General features: G+C 37.0%; 1 protein-coding gene across 1 annotated transcript in view; it reads left to right on the top strand.

Annotated features, from left to right (window-relative positions):
• PARD3 (par-3 family cell polarity regulator) overlaps positions 1 to 23,822 on the top strand; it is a 524,039-nt gene that overhangs the window by 235,740 nt on the left and 264,477 nt on the right. Inside the window, exons 6-7 of the mRNA XM_029955571.1 lie at positions 6,151 to 6,242; positions 8,714 to 8,797. Of these exons, the coding sequence (XP_029811431.1) occupies positions 6,151 to 6,242; positions 8,714 to 8,797 (176 nt within the window). The remainder of the gene's footprint in view (positions 1 to 6,150; positions 6,243 to 8,713; positions 8,798 to 23,822) is intronic.

The raw sequence follows: 23,822 nt of genomic DNA, 5'->3' as shown, positions 1-23,822 counted from the left end.
TGTAGGCATGTGTATTCAAAATATTTAATTCCTTGGAACTTAGACTTTAAATGTAGATGTACAGGTGATTAGTTTCCAGATAAAGTTTTATCATGTTCCTGTAAAGCACAAAGTGCACTTTTCATTTCCTTCCTTTATAAGCAAACCAGCTACAAAATTTCTACTCTTATTTTATGTGGCGATCAATGGAAGCACCATTCAATTGTTTAGTGTTCCAATTACAAATCCTTTACTTCTTTGCAATGACATCTACTTGAGTGTGTGTGTGTATGTGTGTATTTAAATCTGTGACTATGGAGAAGATATTTAATGCTCAAGGAGGAAGAAATACAACTAGATAATTTTTGAAATTAAAAAGATAATTAGTCAAATTTAGTTTTCTTAAACACATAGTTCATGTGAGTGCTTGTGATTTCAGAATGTATCGTCCATTGTTTGTGTAGGGGCTCTCTCAAGTGAGGCTTAGCCCTTACATCATCCATAGTATGGAACGGAGTAATATAATTAATTTTTCCTAGAAGCAGAGAACAAATAAATTCATATGTCTTTATCGCCACTTGCCTAATATACATTTCTAACCTGGGCTGAAACTCTCCTCACCCAAGCTTATCAAATATTCATTTTCTCTTATTCTTTTCTCTCCTTTAACTAGATCTCCTCCATCTTTTTTAAAAAATTTGCTTAGTCAGTATAATATGGTAGGTAAAAAGGTTAACAAAATCCCCTCTTCTGCCTAAGAATTCAAACTTCAGGGGTTTGGGGGCTATCTTTTTCTGAAAACCTGATAAAGCCTTCCATCAACTATCTTTTTATGGTAAAAGTTACCTCTGATTAATAAATTGTGCCTGGACGCAGAAGACTGCACATCTGTGACAAGCCACTCTGCCTGCAGTGTTGGGCTGAGACACCGGCTTCTGTGAGGCATGAGGCTTTCATGCAGTGTGCCCTTCTCTGCGCCTGCGCTGCGGGCTCGGGACTCACAAGAACAGCCCTCCGGGCAGCTGTGTGGTCGGCTGCTCCCAAAGACGAAAGTGGAAGGCTGCCTTGCTGGCAAGTTGGGTTTCCTGCCTTAGGTCCTTTGGGCATTTCAAATATGTAGTCGGAATAAAAGTATATAAATAATACTAGAAGGCTTCTAATGAAAAAATGAGTACTCTCTCTTCAGCTCCTCCTGATTTTCCCAATCCCTCTCCCTAGAGGGACTGTTTTATTCAGATATTTTTCCTGGCATTAACTTCCATGTTTCTAAATAAAATATTTATGTTGCTCTTTCCTGGTTACCAGTTATTGACATTTGTCGACCTGTCACTCTGGAAGATGGTTTTTCCCTTTATGGCACGTTTACTTTCCATGTCCCCATTTCCCCCCTATCGTCTAAGTTAAACTAAGAGCCAGCCTCACATTATATAGTAACTTGGGGCTCACTCCATAACCAACTAGATAGTCCGATGAAATTTTCTTTCCTACACAATTTCCTTTGTTGTTCCTGGAGTCCACTGCTTTGACCTTTTAAAACTTTATGTTATCTGCATATTTCTGAAGAATTCCCCCCACATTCTCTATTGGGTCTGTCAAAATATTTTCTAAATGTTCAAAAATATCAGATCAATTATTAATATCTTTTTTCTCATGGAGATTGACTTTCCAGATTTCTCTATCATGGTGCTCTAATCAGAACTGGCTTCTGCTTCTCTGGGCTGTCTTTTAACTGATGCTCGGGCTTTCCTAGAGTTCTGTCCACTGCTTTATTGAATTTCTTGAATTTTTCTGGAGCCCATCTTGGATATTTCTGGCACACATCCAAAAACAGATTCATATGAAAGAGTCCATTGGATGTAAAGACTTCACATATGTGAAAAATTTTTTCAAATTTCATTCTTGATTTTTGTTTAGTAGATTGGTTGGACATAGAGTTCTGCACTGAAAATATTTTTCTTTTAATGTGAAAGGTATGGCTCTTTTATATAGTAGAATTTCATGTTACTTTAAAAAGGAATTGTTGGGTGTCTGGGTGGCTCAGTTGGTTTAAACATCTGACACTTGATCTCAGCTCAGGTCATTTTATCATGGTTCCTGATATCGAGCTCCAGTACTGATCCTGCTTGGGATTCTCTCTCTCTCCCTCTCCAGTCGCTCTCCCTCTCTCCTGCTCACTCTCACTCTCTCTCTTTAAAAATAAATAAACATGAGAAAAATTTTAAAAAAGGCATTATTATCATAGAGCATCTGTTGTTAATGATATTCTTATTTTAGTTGGCTAGCAATCATACAAATGCTACCATTTGGCAATGCTTTGATTAAATTCTGTTGTTGGGAAATAATTCTCCAGGGTTCTCCTCCATTTTTGTGTATCTTGAGAGCAGAGGCCTTTGTCCTGGACTGTCCCTTTAAGGATGTCTCTATAGCAGACAACCTTCGAAGATAGGTATGGTGTCTTCCTCCAGAGCCAGGCAGACACGCTCACTGCCTGTGGAAGGTATTTGGGTCCCCTAAGCTCAGATTCCTTCTGTGCGTGCCGGTGTTCCCTGGTTTTCTTCTCATAACTTACTAGAATTTCAACTGGAGAAACCAGTGCATAAAAGGATGATACTCTGACTACTGCTACAGTAAAATGTCCTCTGTCTCTGACCCAGGTGATCTCTCTTTTTTTTTTTTTTTTTTTCCTGCTAGCATCCATGAAGCTATGCAGGCTATGTTAGGAGCTTTCAAGTAGGGCACAATGATAGACTCTTCACAGTTCTTGACAGCTAGTTTTTTTTTTCTCTGAAAATTTCCTCAACCGGTAACCCGTAGTGTTTTCCTCTTCATGCCATTTATTTGATTGTATACTGCATTTAATTGTCTATATTTTTAATATTTTTTCTCATTTCAGAAACCTTGTATTATAAGGGTACTGTGTATATAGCAAAGCACAATGAATGTCAGGTTTTATGAAAGTTTCTAAAATTTAGATGATATATTTTCTACTTGAGTAGGTAGTATGTTTAGTATTAAGTTGTAAGGTATAATGTATGATGGTTGAATACATACTTCTAAAATATAGTTCTGTAACTTTGCCTTGAATCATTTATTTGAGGTAAGTTTTATGTCATTTATTATTTATTTCTCTTTTCAATAAAGCTACCATTTATTGGGCAATTACTGTTAGGCACCATGTTATGCTTGTTTTATGGATTCTCATCCCTCTCAGTGTCCTAAGAAGATGTTTTCATTGTTTTGGTTTTACAGAAGAAGGGATAGAAATACAGAAGGGGTATGTAACTTGCATAAGGATATAAAATTGGCAAATGGGTACTCACACCCAAATCTGTTTGATTCTCAAACCCGGGCTCTTAACCACTACACTCTGTTAGAAAATGGAGAGATGGGAAAGTATAAGACGTATATTTTCTCACCTGGAAATTTTTTGGCAATGTGTGGTTTAAATTATTATTTTAGGCCCAAATATTGATTTGGGATAAATAATTGCCAAGTTTTCTGTGTCTGTAATGGACTTCAGTAAATAACTCATGCTTGGAGCAACTATGTTTGGTTGCAGCTTTTGAAAAGTACAAATCAGGGAGGGCTGGGTGGCTCAGTTGGTTGAGCGCCTGGCTTCGGCTCAGGTCATCTCACAGATTCTTGGTTCGAGCCCCGCATCAGGCTCTGTGCTGACAGCTAGCTCAGAGCCTGGAGCCTGCTTCCGATTCTGTATCTCCCTTTTTCTCTGACCCTCCCCAACTCTCACCGTCTCTCTCTGTCTCTCAAAAATAAATAAAAAACATAAAAAATAATTAAAAGTACAAAACAAAATAAAGCAATACAGGAGCTGGTACTTATTCATCCAGAAGCTGGAAAATTTTAGGTTGTGGTTCCCACAGCAATAGCAGCTGAGCCTCAGGGCAGTGAGTGTTGTGATCTAAACTGAACACCATATGCAGCTGCATGAAATAATATTCTACATGCTCTTGGGGGCCCGATTATGGCCACTGTGGGAACAATGAATGTGTAAATTATCAGCTACTGTTTTATCACTGTAGTTTGGGGCATTTCATTTCTGTGGCTGTTTCATAGTACAACCTAGGTGTTTCACTGGTTATACATCATGAGGCATTTCAGTAGGGCTTAAATTATTGATGATTCCTGAAACAAAATGTTTTTATCTTGAAAGATTATTTGTATGTTTTCCATCTGATTTATAAACAGTCACCTTGCTCTCCTCCCTATCCCCACTGCCGTTGGAAAAGCATGCTTTTAGGAGTTCTTGTTTACTGAAGTGGGTTTGTAGGCAGGTTCAAGATGCTGGTTAACCTTCGAGATGCATTGTGTGCCTGTGCTTGAGAGGCAGAAGATTAAGAAGTGTGTATTAGAGCCTCGTAAAACACAGGATCATCAGTCCTCAGGTACCTTGGTTTCATGCAGCACACCGCCACTGAGGACACATGGAACGTATCCACAACTTAGAGAAAAACTCCATGCATCTGGCTTCTTATTTTGGCAGAGTCCCAGAGGAAATATCAGTTGGGTATTACCAACTGCTCTGTGTTGCCTTAACAGTGCTTGAAGAATTTAACGTATTGTTTAACAGTGTGTGGAACCTAGGGCCTTGGCTTACCATTTTGTCAATTGATGTCTTTGTTGATGGCATTTAAATTTCTACTCTGAGTCTCTCAAATATATGGTGGAAATATAAAATTTATCTTTATTGGTCGATTCATATAGGTGGATTAATAAATTGACATAGAGGGGGCTCCTGGGTGGCTCAGTCGGTTAAGCCTCTGACTTCGGCTCAGGTCATGATCTCAAATTTGTGGGTTCAGGTCCTGTGTCAGACTCTGTGCTGACAGCTAGCTCAGAGCCTGGTGCCTGTCTTCAGATTCTGTATCTCCCTCTCTGACCCTCCCCGCTCATGCTCTGTCTCTCTCTGTCTCAAAAATAAATAAATTGACATAGAAAATCACTGTTATCAAATTTATATATAGTATAAAGGATAGACCTAACAAATTACATGTATATGTTTTATATGTGTAAACTTTCAAGAAAAAGATTAAATAAATTTTATTATTTTGTGTTTTAAAACTTAATGCTTCAGAGATTTCGAGGGATGATTTTGTTTTTATTAGCCAAATATTTAGAGTATCTACTGGATACCAGACAGTATGGACTCAAGGTAAAGCACCCTAAGCCTCTTAGTGACTATGCTTAGAGATTTCAACTCTTTTCTAAATAATATAATTTGAATAATAAGACCATTGATATTAGTCAGACATGTTTATCATTATTCAAATGAGCCTGAAAAGCCAACTCTACTGTTAGTGAACTCTTTAATTGAAAGACAATGGCCAAGATCATAATGTAAGGCATATCCTTGAGTAGCATTTCATTTTTTTTTTTTATGAGCCATCTCATTTATTCCACCTTCATGTTTTGTGGTACCACATACTTACACAGTTTCTGCAACATGTTGGAACATAACTTTTACACAATACTGCTTTTTAAAAGGAAGAATACAAAGTGGTGGCTGATTATTTTGCTGTTTGTACTGTTCCCCATGCTTGGTCATTCACAACAGAAGTAAACAGAGGTGATTCTCTATGGCTAAGATCTTAATGCCTTTACAGATCCCTCTAATAGTCAGACATTTGGCTGAGGGTCACTTATTTGAAATTTCAGAGGATGAAGGGCTGGAGTCTAGGATTGTACTTACTGCATGCTGATTTTGACAATCTGGTTAGTAGGAGCTGAGGACCTTTGAAGCTTTTCGCAGTTAAGGTTTTTAATGGTCTCAACTATTTGGATTAGTAGAAATGTTAAACATACTGCCTATATCCTGTACATTTATTTATTAACGTAACATTGTAGTAATGTACAATTACTTCCAAAAACATACGCCAGAAAGTGAAATAAAAATGATAAAGTTCAAGTAAGTGTAAGTTCTTTCCTTATTACAGTTTCCTTATACATAGCCTGGGGTATGCTAACTCAGGAAACTGTTATTTTAAAATACGACTTTTCGTCTACCCATCTTATCATTAAAGGTCTTCCTCTGTAGAGTAAGGACCAAGTTAACATGATCATAATGTCTGTTAAACTCCAGTTTTATCCAGTTTCCATTCACACTATGGAAGTAAACCTAACACAAAGCATGCTTCTGTTTGTGCATGTCTCTAGGATGAGGACGGGACAGAAGAAGACAACAGTCGTGTTGAGCCCGTTGGACATGCTGATACCAGTTTGGAGAATATACCCAGCTTTTCTCTGGAGTAAGTTATTGAGGTTTTTACCTGAATTTGCAACATGTATGTAGCATCACTGATAGCAGCAAGTATTCCAAACGCATATGGCATGCGGAATGTTTGTGCTTAGTTAAAACCATGCCTTGCATTGGTTTGTTTTCCAAAGAGCATCTTTCATCTATTTAGTTAATTATCTAATGTAAGAAGTATAGCATGGAAATTCACATGTTTCTGTCCTGAGTTTCATGCCTTGGCAAATACTATTAAATTATAATATAAAATAGTATTTGATGGACAATGTTTGTCATCTTAACAGCACTTTAATGGTTTTCAAATTGCTTTGGATGTCATTGTTTTGGTCATTTGTTTGTTCTTCAACTTTGCTAAATTAAAAAAAAGTGTAGATCTACTTTACTTAAAAAACCAGTTAGATCATGTAAGCATTAATCATATTAGTATATATTTTTCTGATTTGGAGAAATTGAATGTCTCTTGAGAGACATGTTGAAATAGGGGCCTTGAACATGGTTTTAGGTATAAAAGGACAAAGAAAAAAATTCCTATATTATTTCAGTTTTACAGTTATCTTAAATATTGGCATGCTTATTTTATCTTATTTTTTAAAAACTTTTAAAATGTTTTATTTATTTTTGAGAGAGAGAGAGACAGCGTGAGCAGGGGAGGGTCAGAGAGAGAGGGCGACACAGAATCTGAAGACAGGCTTCACGCTCTGAGCTAGCTGTCAGCCCAGAACCCGACGTGGGGCTTGAACCCATGAACCATGAGATCATGACCTGAGCCGAAGTCGGATGCTTAACCGACCGAGCCACCCAGGCGCCCCATTATTGGCATGTTTAAGTGGAAGGTGTTCTCAGGACTACTTCTCCTGGTAGTTTAGACCAAGGTGGGCAGTTATTCTGATTCCCCTCCCCCCCTTTGGATAGAAGTTGAAAGGGCCTAGTTATCAACATTTAAACTCTTAATTTTGTCTTATCTTGCTGTTCCAGGGAAGGCTCTCAAAAACCTGCTCTCAGAGTAAACAGGCTCTAGAATCAGGTTATGTTTAGACAGACAGCAGCCAGCATTCTGTATTACATTTGAGAAGGACTTGCCGTGTCCTAGTTCGTTTTAGAAAGAGTGTGGAATAAAATGAATTTATTAACGTTACCATACTATTCTCAGTTGACAAACATTAAATAGATGTTCAAACAATTATTAACAATATCTGAAATAAGATGTGAAATTCTATGCAAATATAAAAAAATTAAAAATTCACTTAAATAGTACTATTTTAGTAAATATTTTGACAATATGGCAGGATTTTAGTTTTCTCCTAATTAGTGTATATGATTAAATCTATGCACATATTTTCAATTTTGATTTGTTTGATATCACTATCTTTAATTTTCTTTAGTCTTTCTATATAGTCAGGACTTTACTAGTACATAGGATAACTTTAGGTTTTTATTTAAGGAATATAATTGAAGAATTAGCATTTTCTTTATAGTTGCCCAGGGTGCTTCAACTAGATATTTACTTGAAATACTAGTTTTAGAAATTGATTGTCAGATAAGACCTGGTTAGATTTCAGTGAGCTGCACCTACATGCGTGCTCCCATGTGCATGCACACACAAACACACACATACACAAACACACATGGAAAAATCTATAAAAAAAGTGAAATCTCATTTAAAAGATTTAGAAAATTTACATTCTCTAAATTATACCAGTTTTCACTAAACTCACACTTATCATATTAATAGTACGTTACGTAAAAGAAGTAACTTCAAGTTACTTCCATATCTCTTCATGACTTTAAAGCTCAATTACAAAAACTTATGAAAACTATTTGATTTTTTGGAGGTACCTATTGGCTTTGAGAAAGGAGTTTCTTACCCTGCATTGTGGTTACATTTAGAGAAGTAGGAAATGGTGACTGAATTGTGGTGGAACAGTGGGAAGTAAAGATGGCTGGATCACATGTGGACTGTCACCTGCAGAAGCAAAAGCTTTAACCTCATTGAGTTATTGGAAGGAGCAATTATGTGACATATGCAGGAGCACTTTGTACATTTTAATGTGCTCTGCAGCCAAGACACCTGTATTCACTTAATCTATATTGTCCTTGAAATCACCACTGGGATGGAGAATTTTTCATGGAAGTGTAGAGTTTTGACTTATAAAATGTGTACCTGTATTACACGGAGAAGAGTGTGGTTTGAAAGAAATGGTTCTGTGTCATTTTAATGTAGTTATTTCTGCTGATTGCTCTCCCTGCATGCCGCAGGCTAGTGTTCAGGTACGTAGTGTTTAATGTCGCTTTCATCCCCTCGCTTCTGTTCCAGAACGTGTCCATGTATGCGTGTGTGCTTGGTGGGCTCTTCGCTTTGTTCTCTTTTGTTGTGTGTCTGTGGTAGCAGTTTTTTGTTTTGTTTTGTTCGGTTTTGGTTTGCTGACAGTCCCTGTTCATGCTCCCCCATTCACCGTTGTCCCACAGTGATGTGGTGGAGCTCGTACGAGTCCCCAACGACGGAGGGCCTCTGGGCATCCACGTAGTGCCTTTCAGCGCTCGAGGCGGCAGGTAACGTATCTTGGAGGTTTTTAATTGAATCATAATGTTGAGTGTTTTATCTTCATTTATGCTCAGATACAGAGTGGTGTTGATTTAGCATATACTTAATAGGAACATTTTCATTTGGGAGCAATTGCTACTTCACACATATACATCATAATCACAGAAAGCACTTAAGCTGATGAAGAAATCAAGCATTTAAATTATTCTAATAATTTTATTGGTCATCACAGATCCCTGCAAACATTTTACATTGCTGTGTATTGATGAAACACTTTAGAGTCAGAACTCCAGCTGAATTGACAAAATTAAGGGAGAGCTTAAAGCAGGTTTCTGGAAAAAAAAAACTATCCAATAAAAATTATTGGATATGATTATTAATCATTAGGGAATGATTCGTGTCAAGTTCATTTTTATGTTTACTTAGTTCTTTAATTTTGAAAGATTTTTATGATTATGGTTGACATTTGTAAAGTTAAGTAGGCTATAGATTTATTTCCTACCATGTGGCTTGTGGCTCCTTTTCTTTTTTTTTTTTTTTCTTCAATCTCTGCACACTCAAATGTCAAATTTTGTACGGTTGATGACTTCATGAATTTATAGACTGTGTATCTTTAAAATTTTCAGATGTTATATGAATTTCTTTTATTCTGCTGCTTTTTTTCTGTGAAAAAACTACTCTCGAGTTTATTAGAGGTTTTATTTTAATATGTTTAAGTACTGTGAATTGATGCTGTGACTAATGGTGATGGGCCTCTGTCAACAAGTGATGGGCATCATGTCCTTGCCCAGAGCTGTGAACTAAGTCCCTGAGGTTTACTTGCACACTTTCCTAACCCCCTCCAGTAATTACCTGGTGAAATCTATTTATGAACTACTTGACTTCTCATTCTTTCTTTGATTGTTATCGTTTTATATATATATATTTTTTAACTTCCTTTACACCGTGAGAAGAAAGGGGAAAGCTGCTAGAGGCCTTAAACCAGTGACTGAGACATAGTTTGCACTGTTGCCAGGGAATGACAAACATCTCGCATATTTTAAAAAACAGACGGATTGTCAGTGATAAGTATGTGATTCAATTATTTATCTAATTTTCTTGATTGAGTATTGTACCACCTTCCTGCCTAATTGTGGTGACTCCAGATTTCATCTCATTGGTAGAGCACAGGCTTTATGGGATGTCTGGAAGCTGAAACTTTGATTTACCAAGAACTCTGCTGGAGTAAGAGGCTTGACGGTCAGTGTTATGTAACAATCTGTGACCTTGACCTCGGATTTTGAGGTGGTGTTATATTCATAGGGCTGAGACTGCTTTCCTTTTTTCCCCCTCCTTCTCTTTGTTTATTTTTAAACTCTAGAGAAGCACTGAAATTTCTTCAAGGCACTTTCATTTAAACACACTTAGTTCTTTTTCAAAATGGACTTTGTCTTTTTTTCCTTTAAAGAATACCATTTTTAAATGATCTCAAAAGTTACATCTTTTTTTATATATTTTATGAGTAGAAAAAAATAAGGTAAACTGCATGGATTATAGCTTCCCAATTTAAGCATACCTTTACCTCCCTGTGGGATGTAACTTTTCACAAATGGGACTTAATTGTATACCAGCTTTGAACCAATATTTTATTTTTTGTTCTTATTGAAGTATAATTGATATACTTTATTATATTAGTTTCAGGTGTTAAACATAATGATTTGACATTTATATACATTCTGAAATGATCACCATAAGCCTAGTTACCATCTGTCACCATACAAAGTTAACAAATAATATCATCCTCCTTATTCCCCATGCCACACATCATATCCCCATGACATTCATTTTATAATTAGAAGTCTGTTCCTCTCGATCCCCTTCACCCATTTTATCCACCAACAAAACTCTCTTTCTTGTAACCATTGGTCTCTCTTCTGTATGAGTCTGGTTTTGCCTTGTTTTATTTGTTCATCTGTTTTGTGTTTTAGATTCCACATATAAGTGAAACCATATGGTATTTTTCTTTGCCTGACTCATTTCTCTTAAGATAATAGCTTCAGGCTCCATACATGTTGACACAAAGGGCAAGATTTTTTTCTTTTTAATGGCTGAGTAGCATTCTATTATATATCTGTACCATATATTTATCCATTCATTTATGGACAGACACTGAGGTTGCTTCCCTATCTTGGCTATTGGAAATTAAGCTGTCATCAACATAGGGGTGCATATATCTTTTCTGTTCATGTGTTTCTTTTTCTTTGGATAAATACATGGAAGTGGAATTGCTGGATTGTACAGTAGTACTATTTTTAATTTCTTGAGAAACCTCTGTACTGTTTTCTTTAGTGGTGCCACTAATTCCTTCCAACAATGAATGAAGGTTTCTTTTTCTCCACATCCTCCCCAATACTTGTTATTTTGTATGTTAGTGGGGGACAGAGTTGATAATAGTCTGGCAGGTGTGAGATGATCTTACTGTGGTTTTTTAAATCCCTTTTTTTTTTAATTTTTTTAATGTTTTATTTATTTTTGATACAGAGAGAGACAGAGCATGAGAGGGAGAGGGGCAGAGAGAGTAGGAGACACAGAACCGGAAGCAGGCTCCAGGCTCTGAGCTAGCTGTCAGCACAGAGCCTGACGCGGGGCTCGAACCCACGAACGTGAGATCTGACATGAGCCGAAGCCGGAGGCTTAACCGACTGAGCCACCCAGGTGCCCCTTACTGTGGTTTTAATTTGTATTTCCCTGATGGTTAGTGATGTTGGGCATCTTTTCATGTGCCTTTTGGCCATCTGAATGTCTTCTTTGAAAAAGTGTCTACTCAGATATTCTGCCTAATTTTAAATGTTTTTGCCTTTGAGTTGGGGGAGTTCTTTATATATATTGGATAGTATCTGCTTTTGTAATATATGATTTTTAAATATTATCTCCTATTTTGTATAGTACCTTATCATTTTGTTGACAGTTTTCTTCAGTTGCAAAAACTTGTTTATTTGCTATACTCCCATATGTTTATTTTTGCTTTTGCTGTTTTTGCCTGTGGAGTAAAATCCAAAAAATACCACCAAGGCCGATGTCAAGGAGCTTATTACCTATGTTTTCTCCTTGGAGTTTTTATGGCATCAGGTTTTCTGTTCAAAGCGTTAATCCATTTTTCATTATTTTGCTTTAAGATGTGGTCTAGTTTCATTCGTTTGCATATAGCTATCCAGTTTTCCCATGCTATTTGTTAAAGAGACTGTCTTTTCCCTGTTGTGTATTCTTGCCTCCTTTCTCTTACATTAATTCATCATATGAATATGTGTTTAGTTTTGAGCTCTGTTCTGTTTTCTTGATCTGTGTGTCTCTTGTGTGCTAGTACCACAATGTTCTGATCACAGTAGCTTTGTACTGTAGTTTGAAGTCAGGGAGCATAATGCCTCTAGCTTTGTTCATCTTTCTTTTTTTTTTTAATTTTTTTTATTGCTTTTTATTTATTTTTGAGAGACAGAGAGAGACAGCTGGAGCAGGGGAGGGTCAGAGAGAGAGGGAGATACAGAATCTGAAGCAGGCTCCAGGCTCTGAGCTAGCTGTCAGCACAGAGCCCGACGCGGGGCTCGAACCCGTGAACCGTGAGATCTGACCTGAGCCGAAGCCGGATGCTTAACCGACTGAGCCACCCAGGCGCCCCAGCTTTGTTCATCTTTCTTAATCTTGCTCTGGCTCTTTGGGTTCTTGTGTGCATTGAAAAGAATTTTCGGATTGTTCATTTTAATTCTGTGAAAAATGCCATTGAAATTTTCACAGGAATTGCAGTGAATCTGTAGGTTACTTTGGGTAATATGGGCAGAGTGTTGTGTTTTCATTTTTGTTTGTCTCCAGGTACTTTGGGTTTGGCTTCTTCCTTTGTTGTTATTGTTAATCCTTTGGTTGTTTAGTAGCCTGTCGTGTAGTCTCTCTGTGTTTTGTTTTCTTCCAGTTGTTTGCTTGATGGTGATTTTTACTTTCATACTGTTGTGGTTAGATAAGATGCTTTGTAGGATATATTTTTTAAATTTTTAATGTTTTTTGTTTTGTTTGGAGAGTGACACAGAGCACAAGTGGGGGAAGGGCAGAGAGAGAGGAAGACACAGAACTCGAAGCAGGCTCCAGGTCCTGAGCTGTCAGACAGAGCATGATGTGGGGCTCAAACTCATAAACCCTGAAACCATGACCGGAGCTGAAGTCAGAAGCTTAACCAACAGCCACCCACACACCCCTGGGTCTTATTTTGTTTTGTTTTGTTTTTTGTTTTTGCTTTTGTTTTGTATCCATTGAGCCATCTGTGTCTTTTTATTGAAGAATTTAGTGTTCACAATTAAGGTAATTGTTGATAGGTATGTACTTATTGCTATTTTGTTACTTTTTTATTCTGGTTGTTTTTATAGTTCTCTGTTCTGCTTGCTGTCTTTCCTTGTGGTTTGATGACTTTCTTTTAGTTTTATGTTTAGATATCATTCTCATTTTGTGTGTGTCTACTTTAAAATTTTGTTTTATGGTTACCATGACATTCATATATAGGTGTGCGTGTGTGTATGTGTGTGAATGTGTGTGTGTAGCATTTTATTTTGATAGTGATTTAAGTTAGATAGCGTTCTAAATGCACTGTATTTTTACTGCGCATCCCCAGTGTTGTATGTTTTTCGTATTGTATTTTACAGTTATTTTGTGTATCCCTTTTCTAATTATTGCAGTTACAGTTGACTTTACTACTTTGTCTTTGTACTGGCCTCATAAGTGGTTGATCCACTATCTTACACTGTATTTGCTTTTCAGAGTGATCTTTTTTCTTTCATATATTTTCTTCTAGTTATGGCCTTTTGTTCAGAGCTTAAAGAAGTCTCCCTGACAATTCTTTTGTATTGCCAATTGAGTGGTGATGAGTTACCTTATTAGCCTTTGTTTGTCTGAAAAACTACATCTCCTTCCATTCTGAGTAACCTTGCCGGGTAGAATATTCTTGGTAAGAAGTCGTTTTTGTTTTTTCCCAGCACTTGGAGCATATCACGCCACCCGCTTCTGGCTTGCAGAGTTTCTGCTGAAAAGTCATCTGGTAGTCATCTGTGGTTTCCCTAGTTGTTTTTCTCTTGGTGCTTTTAAAATTCTTTATTTTTAACTTTTGACATTTTAATTATGATGTGTCTTAGTGATGTGAATGTAGTATGTTTGATATTTTCCCACAGATTATTGAATCTATTCTCCTTTAAACTTTTTATCTTTTTGCTGTTCTTTTGTGTTGATGATTTCCACTACTTTGACATCCAGATCGCAGATCCATTTTTCGGTATCATCTAACCTCCTTTTGATTCCATCTTTTGTATTTTTCACAGCGATTATTATATTCTTTAGGTCTGTGAACTGTGTTTTACATTTTCTTATATTATTTTGTCTCTGTTGAATTGTCAGTGTGTTCATCCATTTTTCTACTCATTCTAGTTGGCATTTTATGAACTTTTTCCAAGATAAATTATTTATCTTTGTTTCATGAAACTTTTTGTCTTGGATTTTATCTTTTTCTTTCATTTAGAACATGTTCCTCTGTTTCCTCATTTTGCTTTATTGTCTGTATTTGGTGTTGGGTGTTATGTAAAACAGCTATATACCCCTGTCTTTGTGAATGGCTCTGTGTAGGAGATGAACCTTAACGTTTAACCTTACCCTTGTTCTTGCTTGTCTTTTGAGCTGTGTGTACAATACTTTCAGTTCTGTGGAGTTCAGAAACCTAACCCTCCAACCCCACCCAAGTCTGGTGTGCAAGGGACATTTTCTGTGTATACATCACATGCCTGTACAACTATGCAGGGTCCAGGGGTAGAAGGCATGGGTCTGCTCACCTCCCGTACCTAGATGTGCTGGGAGAGGGAGTTCTTTTCCCATAGCTGATAGTAGGTTAGAGTGAGGTACCAAAGTGGCACCTGCTGATATTGGCATTAGCAATGTAGAACTAGCCTATAAAATTGGTATCCAACATATTCTGACCCTGGAGAGAATACTAGATGACCTCTGCCCCTCTGGTAGATACTTTTACAAGTAAAGTTCTCTCACCTGTGGCCTAGACGTTCTTCAAACTCCTGTTTTTTGACATGGGTCCTGCATGTGAGCCCTTTAAGAGGGAAATCTTTGTTCTTGATAGCCCTGTGGTTCTCGTTAATGTAATTTTTCTGGGCTTTCAAATCCAGACATTTTGGGGGCTCCTCACTCTGCTTTAGGCACTGAGGTTTGTGGTACCTAACGTGAAACACAAATCCCTTGCTCCTCAGGGAGAAGCTGCATGTGTATAGGTTTGTCCTGATTTACATATGTCTGTATTTCTTTATATTTGCTTTATGTTGACTTTTTTCCCAACTGTGGGTCATATGCCGGGGATTTTGGCAAGACTATGTGTCTGTGTGGTCTTTTTATCCTTTCTTGTGGAGTAGTTCTTCAGCTGGTTCTCAGGTTATTTTCTGAGAGAACGAAGAGCGGGGAGTTCGGGATCTTCCTATACGGTCTTCTTGAACTTCTTCCTGCCCTTCCATTCAAATGATACTTAACCAGTATTTCAATTACAAACATGTCATTTTCTGTCATTTATTACACATTTCCTCCCTCAATGTGAAAGAATATTAGGATAAAATAAATAGATGAAAAGCCTAGAGCAAAAGGAGAATAAGATAGAAAAGTAAATGTACTATAGGTTAATTCAGTGGAAGCAATTTCACAAAACCCACTCGTTACCAGGGTGTTTAGAGATACAGAACGCGTTCAAGTAGACAAGTATCCCTTTGCAGAACTAAAAGTTGTTTTATAACGAGTCATTTTAAACATTTTAAAAAATGTTTATTTATTTATTTGATTTGAGAGAGAGTGGTAAATGTTGACATAGGTACTCCATGAGTTGATAGGGGAAGGGTTGTCTGAATTAGGTAACTGAAGCTGGCTTGTTGCAGATGATTTTAAATGTGATGACAGCTTGTAAAGGAAGATACATCAGCTCCGTGGTGACTGAAAGGGCAAATGAAGCAGTAGGGTACAGCAAAAGGGGGGACGTTAAGTGGGACTGGTGAAGAAATTGCACGTATATCTAGTAGGAATAAAAGAATACATATTCATGGGATGTAAGTTAGAATTTCTAAGAATAACTTCTCTTGTACAAAAATACAGTCATATATAGGCCTTTTCATTTTTAGAGATACAGCTAATTGAAGAACACTTACTGAATACTTATTTTTGTAAAAGTGACCCATATATGTCAGTATTTCCTTCTGATTTAGATTTCAAAGCCAGAAAGTCTAAGGAATAATGCAGCATGGGAATCATACGTCATAAAGAGAAGACACACAATGCACAATATCTCAAGTAAAAATACAATTCAGGAAAATAGGAAAAAATGTGAAGTCAGTGTTGGAGAAATTTTTAAAGCCACTTAAGTATTATTATGGCCTGAGGCATAATGAAGTTTTGCATAAGGATCTTGCTGGGCCTACTATTTTCTAGAGTAAAACTGGATGGTGCTTTTTGATTGGAGGCCTCAGTGACAATTGGCATATGGCTTCTCACCCGCTAACCACTGCCTCAGGACCTAGACACAGAGACAAATAGATGCATGGAAATGACAGTATTATCTTCCCCTTGGTGCTCTTTTTCTTTTTTCTTTAAAAAAAATTTTTTTTTAAAACTCCAGTTAACATACGGCATAATATTAGTTTTAGGTGTAGAATATAGTGATTCGGCATTTCCATCCATCACCTGGTGCTCATCACAGTGCGTTCCTTAATCCCCATCACCTGTTTAACCTGTTCCTCGCCCACCTTCTTTCTGATAACCGTAAGTTTTTTTCTCTTTAGTTAAGAGTCTGTTTCTTGGTTTGGCTTTCTCTCTTCTTTATTTTTTTCTCTTTGCTCATTCGTTTCTTAAATTGCACATATGAGTGAAATCACATTATATTTTTCTTTCTCTGACTTATTTTGCTTAGAAGAATACCCTCTAGCTCCATCCATGTCATTGGATGCATGTCATTGCAAATGGCAAAATTTTATTCTTTTTTATGGCTGAGTAATATTTTCATTGTATATGCTTCATTTTTCTTTATCCATCAATGGATACTTACTTAGGCTTTTTCTATAATTTGGCTATTGTAGATAATGCTGCTACAAATGTTGGGATGTATGTGTCCTTTTGAATTAGGACTTCTTTTATTCTTTGGGTAAAAGTTGAAAAGTGCAATTGCTGGAAAGTAGGGCAATTCTATTTTTAACTTTCTGAAGAACCTCCATATTGTTTTCCAGAGAAGCTGCCCTGGTTTGCATTCCAGAGAAGCTGCCAGAAGGTTCCCCTTTCTCCACATTCTAGCCAACGCCTTTTGTTCTTGTGTTGTTGATTTTAGCCATTCTGACAGGTGTTAGGTGATAACTCTTTGTAGTTTTGATTTGTATTTCCCTGATGACGACCAATGTTCAGCATCTTTTCATGTGTCTGTTGGCCATCTGGATGTCTTCTTTGGATAAATGTCTCTTCATGTCTTCTGACCTTTTTAATTGGATCATTCATTTTTTGGGTGTTGAGTTTGATCAGTTCTTTATAGATTTTGGATACTAAACGTTCATGAGATATGTCATTTGCAAATATCTTTTGCCATTTTGTAGGTTGCCTTTGAGTTTTGTTGATTGTTTCCTTCCTTGTGCTGTTTTACTGTAGTCATCATCTTGTACATTATTCAGAAATAAAATTAACTGATTCCCATCCAGAACTCTTTTACACAGTTTCATTACCTTGAAATCAATTTTAACTTCCCACATATAATTTGATTTCTTCCTGATTTAAAATTCAAACATACCTTCCTTATTTAAATCACAAATAGTACTACTTTCACAAAGGTTATGCCAAATAATTGTCATTTCCTTTGGCAGAAAATCGTGTTTTATATATTTTATATTCCTATAACCCATCAGTATTGCTCAGTAATACTTAGTCAGGACAAGTGTGTATGAACCCGGGACTATCCATATTAGCTATGGCATTGCTATAGTAGATATCGAGAAATAAGACATGTCCTGACTTGATAGTTGTTGATGAGTTTTTCTGAGACTTTCTTATAATGTAATGTTAGGTATATAAGAAGCAAGATAAAAACTTATATACTGTAGAAGTTGGGTTTATGAAATTATAAGATTTAAATTTGGTTTTAAGGGCCTTAAAATTCCAACTGAAAAATGTGTATATAAAAAAATCCATGACACTTGTCAAGAGAACTATATGCATAAGTGGCATAGGGATTCAGCAGAAGTGTGGAAATATTGAGTTCTGTGGGCAGCCCTTATTGGAGCAAAGAAGCTTGATCAGTTCTTTGAAGAAAATATAGGAGTTATGCTAGTGACAATCTGGAAAGCTATTCTTTCCCAGGAAGAGAATATATGAAAGGAACATGCCACATATACATGTGCATGACTTGGTAAGAACTAACAAGTAAAGGATTTGAAACAGAATGTATTATAAGATAGCACTGGAGGGATTGTTAGAAAGCACTTCATGAGTGACCTATGAGACTTCATTCAGTAAATAACAGAGCCATCATTAAAGGTTTTTAAGAAATAGGATTGTATTAAAAAATTATTCTTCTACCTAGACTCCACAGTCTAACTTGCAGTGGACATTCTACAACAATTCCCTTGTGGAAACAATATGGCTGAAGCATATTATTCTTGGTAAACTGCAGTCTGCTTCTCTGGGCAGTGTTCTTGTTTCTAGGTGGAGGGCAGATCAGGGCTTGTCAAAACCTTTACAGGGTCAGCTTTTAAAAAATTTTTTTTAATGTTTTATTTATTTTTGAGAGAGATAGACAGCGTGAGCAGGGGAAGGTTAGAGAGAGAGGGAGACAGAATCTGAAGCAGGCTCCAGGCTCTGAGCTAGCTGTCAGCACAGAGCCTGATGTCGGGCTCGAACCCATGAACCGTGAGATCATGATACTCAACCGACTAAGCCACCCAGGCGCCCCTACAGGGTCAGATATTCAATGTTTTTGCATTGTGGGTCACCTGAGTTTCCACCACAAGCATTCCATTCTGTCATCATAGCATGAAAGCCACCATGGGCAATGTGTAACCAAATGAGCATGGCTATGTTCCAATCAAGCTGCATTTACAAAAACAGGTGGCAGGCTTGGACTTAATGTTGGCTTGTGGGCTGTAATTTGCCAGTCCTGCTCTAGAGAACCAAATAAAAATGCCTGCCATCATGGAGTTTCTTTTTTTTTTCTTTAAGTTTATTCATTTTGAGAGAGAGAGAGAGAGAGAGAGAGAGAGAGAAAGAGCACCAACGCAAGTGGTATAGGTGCAGAGAGAGAGGGAGAGAGAATCCCAAGCAGGCTCCGTGCTGTCATCGCAGAGCCTGATGCAGGGCTTGAACTCATGATATCTGAACTGACATCAAGAGTCAGATGTTTAACCTACTGAGCCACCCAGGTGCCCCATCAGAGAGTTTCTATTCTAATAATTTTCATATGTAAAATTCCTTCTCCTCTGTATCCTATTCATACTATTTGGAGAGGGAGGCAAGAGTCCAAAATTTCATTGCCACTTTCCGGTTGATAAGAAAGCCTCCCTATTGTAACTATATGTTATTGACCACCAAGACACACCCTTAATTCTTTTAGGAATTCCCAGAAGGCAGCAAATTAAAGAGAGGAACTCATTTAACATCCTCCAATTAGTAATAAGCACTCACAGACCTCTTCTTCTTTTATCTGATTGTCCGTCATAAGACTTAAAGGAAAAATCTAGTCTTGGGAAAGCAGCCCTTGCTTGGTAAGAAGAGGGAGGGAAGGAGGAAGAGAGTGTGTGTCTGTGTGTGCATGTCTTGGTTTGTTTCTAACATTCTGCAAATGGCTCGTGCTGGCAGTGCCTTATTCATCACATAACGGATTTTTTATAGATGCATTTTTCAATCATTTATCTCCAATTTAATATTTAGAGTATCAGGTGAGGAGTCAACACTATTCAATTGCTGTTTTAAAGTTTCTCTTTATGACTTTTTCCCCTTGACTTTTTGCTTTATAATACATCAAACACAAGTAGTTCATTTCTTTTCCAGAATGTCTAGTTAGAAATGGTTCCTTACCTTTCTATCAATAAGTGACTAACTTGACCACATGTTGTCTTCACGTTATTGGCAGAGGGGTTGTTCGGAACTGTTTAGCTTTTAAGGCCAGAGCTACCTTGGGACAGAATTGAGCCCTGTGTTTTTGGTAAGTGTAGCTTGAGCAAGTTAGCTTCATTTAGCATCAGTCTTTACATCTGAGGCATGGACAGTCCTGTACTTTGTATGGCTTAAAGAGGAGAGTTATGCATATATGTAAAGTACATTTAACAAAGTGCTTGGCAAAGTGACAGCTAATAAAAAATGATCTTCCTGTCATGTGCCTTAGGACTTCCTCCATATTGCTTGTTGTTCTGGTTGTATAGGTAGGTGCAGGTCTATGTAATAGTAGAAAATGATCATTTTTTCCTTCTGTTTGGAATCCAAGATGAGAATTACTGCTGTCTTAAATTCAAGATTTGCAAAGACAGTTGACCCGTGAGCAACACAGGTTTGAACTGTGCGGGTCCACTTATACATGGATTTGTTTCCCTTATAAATACAGTACAGTACATAAATGTGTTTTGTCTTCTTTATGATTTTCTCGTTAACATTCTCTTCTCTCTAGCTTACTTTAAGAATATAGTATACAAAACATATAACATGCAAAATATGTGCTAATTAACTTACATTATCAGCAAGGCTTTGATCAGTAGTAGGCTATTAGTAGTTAAACATTCAGAAAGTCAAAAGTTCTGTGCAGATTTTTACTGTGCTGTGGGTTGGCACCCTTATCTCCACATTGTTCATTGGTCACCTGTACATACTAGTTTTGTTTTTTGGGTGTATATATGTTAATGAAGAAGTAGAGCCAATTAGAATTTCATGGAACCTAGTTCAGGTCAGGAAAGCTTTATTCAAGGCCTGTATATTTCAGATCATTGTAGAGTTTTGAAATTATCACTTTTCAAAAAAGAAATATGCTCTTGGTTTTTGAGTATTCAGTTCTCATTACTTCTGAGAATACATAATGTAGCTTTATGAGCTCAGACACTAGCCTTTGTCTGAATGTTTTTAACTGTGCTTTCTTAGCTGTGGACTTATTTGTTCTAATGAAGTCCTATAATGATACATTTGTTTCAGGCAGAAAAGTAGAGTTTACATTGAGATAAATCTTGCTTCTTTAAATGTAGAAGTATGATGCTTGTCATTTCTGCCCTCAGCTGAAGGACTTCTCTATTTCTGTTTACCTATTAAAGATTTTTTTAAAACGAAGATTTTTTTTTTTTTTTTAACTTGGAACCTCTCTGAAGTTTTCTCTGTCTGTGTATGCTACAAAAGTGGCTGTGGTTCTCAGGGATCAAATGTAGATAATTGCTGGTCCCTCATGTTTAGTGCTCGGTGAGCCGAGAGCGTCATACTGATGGGATCCCGTTCTGCAAACTCCCACTCTGCCTTCGCTACAGTTGTGGTGTTTATACTGTGTCAGCTTTTATTAAGATGTATTATGATCATGTCCATACAGCTGGGTGGCAGTTGTGGGAGTTTACACTGTCAAAGCAAAACTCAGACTTGCTTAGCCAATTTAGATGTCAATAAAACATTTGTTACTTATTTTCAGTTTTATCATTGGTTGTAATTTATACTTAGAATTGAAAATGTATGACTGAGTTTGTTTTAATTAAGTGCATAATTAGGCTAATGAACCTTGTGAAAATGTAGTGGTGCAATCCTTAATATCATCTAAGCAGTTAAATTTCTAATTATACATCCCAAATCATGTACCAAGGTGCTGCATTTCAATGCCTTGCTTTCTGTATTCTTCTTTGCACCAATACCAACCCCCCCCACCCCCCCACCCCCGCGCTCAGGAGCCATGAGAACAGGCTTAAACAGTTCTGTATATGCATATTTTTACTGGAAGGAAATTATTCAGAAGTGAGTTTTGTACATAGTGGGTATAGTTTTTCCCCCCAAAATTAAAAAAAAAATAAAGGAAACAGTGAAAAAGGGGGTAGGCGTGGGGATGTTTCAGATTTATCAGAAAAATAAAGATCTTTGTGCTTAGAAAGAAAAGTGCCCAGTAGGGTTTACATTAGATTCGCACACGAGGTGCAGGAGGCTCTGCCTCTATGCCGCTAACCCTGCAGATGCGCCTTCCTAAATCAGCCCTGCTGCATGCTTCATCCACCAAGTCTTGTCTTCTGGGTCTGTCAGCACAGCCTGCCCGGGATTCCGTTCTTGGGCTGATCCCCCTCCCGCCACCCCCCGCCAAGCACAGCTCACCCCACTGCCTCTTTTCCTCTTCATTTTTTTTTTTTTTGCAAGGTGACTTCTTCATTTGGAAAATGATTGTCCCTAATAAGGAATTCTGGTACTAACTTTCTATATGGAAAACTATTCTCTGTCCTCACACACTGACATGCCAAAATGTTTGGAATTTCATTAGCTTTGAGTATTTTCTCTGATGAATGAGTGTTACAGGAACCACACACCATAGGCATTTAATTCTTGATCACTTCAAAACAAATACTAGTTGCAGGTTCAACTTGCAAAATATATACCTAACGTTTATTTTTAATTATGCTATTTGAGATGGCTTTACATTGGAAGTGGGAGGTATGGAAATCTCCATGCTTGCTCTCATGTTTTTCAGGGACATGAAAGTGTTATCACTTCCCCATGATTTCCCTTCAGAGGGTACTTTTCATGCTCAGTCTCGCTGTTACGGTATCCGTTCAATTTTCTTGTGAAGTTTTTTATTTTTTTTTGATAATTCATTCCCATTCCTTCTGTAATCATTTTCACCTAGTGAAGCAAATGAGATAATTTGGCAGATTGTACCACTTTACTTTTAAATTAATCCATTCTTTTGGAGAGAATGATTCTAATAGTGTGGTCAAGTACTTAGAAATCAGCAGGCTACTAACTTCTCCTTAATTCAGTCTGTTCCGTTGATTCCCTGATCACTTGCTGTGTTACTCAGGGTGAAATTCATCCTCCCCCGCCCTCATCAGTACCCTAGATCTAAGCTCTGAGAAAAAGGATTCTGAGTTTTTGTGGCTATTTTAATAACTTTGGATTCTAAAAGCCTCATTTAATAAACTTCTGTTTATATTCCATGTAAATGTGATGGTGTATTTGTTTATGATTTGTAACATTTTCTACTATATATTAGGATTACTGATGAATTAAGCTGTGTATGAGGACTTAGAAAGAAAGCCATTCAATAAGTGAAGCATGTCATGCTTTTTTACTTTGAATTATTATTCTAGAATCATTCCTGGTGCGGGGGGGAGTAGATTATAAAAGAAAAATGATTATTTAGATGAATACAAATCCATAGACCTACTCATGTGAAAAAGAGTGATGCCACTTGTAGAATTTAATTACAAATTTCCAATTTTGTGTTATTTTAAATTGGCATAAATACTGAAAGGATCTATCTGGGGTAAACTTTTTAAATTTAAAACTAATAGTTAATTGTTGAACAATTTTCATTAAACATAATCTGTCTCTATAATATGCATAGAAATTTATTTCCTTAAAAATATTATATGGGCTATTTAGAATATATAACATACTTCAGAATACATAAGAACATAATAATTACTAGTCACTTTTGATTGCAGGAGTATTGTAACCATATTGAGAAATCACTCATGATTTTACCAATTAAAAATTAATTAACTGACTGGAGTGACGCTTGGTAGGGCATACTTCACACTGAGTGCACGCACTCTGGGAAAGCGTTCTTGGTCTGTGAGATTGATTTAGCAACAGGTGTGGCACCACACACCTGGTTATGTTATGATTGTCTGTGGGTGGCTTAGTCATCTTTTCCTCCAGGCTGTTCTTTTACATAGTTGCTGTGATGGTAAAGTGGCCAAATGTTTTCTAGGTTGCATACTATTAATAACTGATTTAATTTGATTTCTCAAAATATTTTGTCTCATTCAACAGAGTCCTAGATATATCTTA

This window comes from Suricata suricatta, chromosome 10 (genome assembly GCF_006229205.1).
Source record: "Suricata suricatta isolate VVHF042 chromosome 10, meerkat_22Aug2017_6uvM2_HiC, whole genome shotgun sequence".
Lineage (NCBI taxonomy): Eukaryota > Metazoa > Chordata > Mammalia > Carnivora > Herpestidae > Suricata > Suricata suricatta.
The sequence above is the reverse complement of the archived record's forward strand: the minus strand, read 5'-3'. Positions and strand labels throughout refer to the sequence as shown.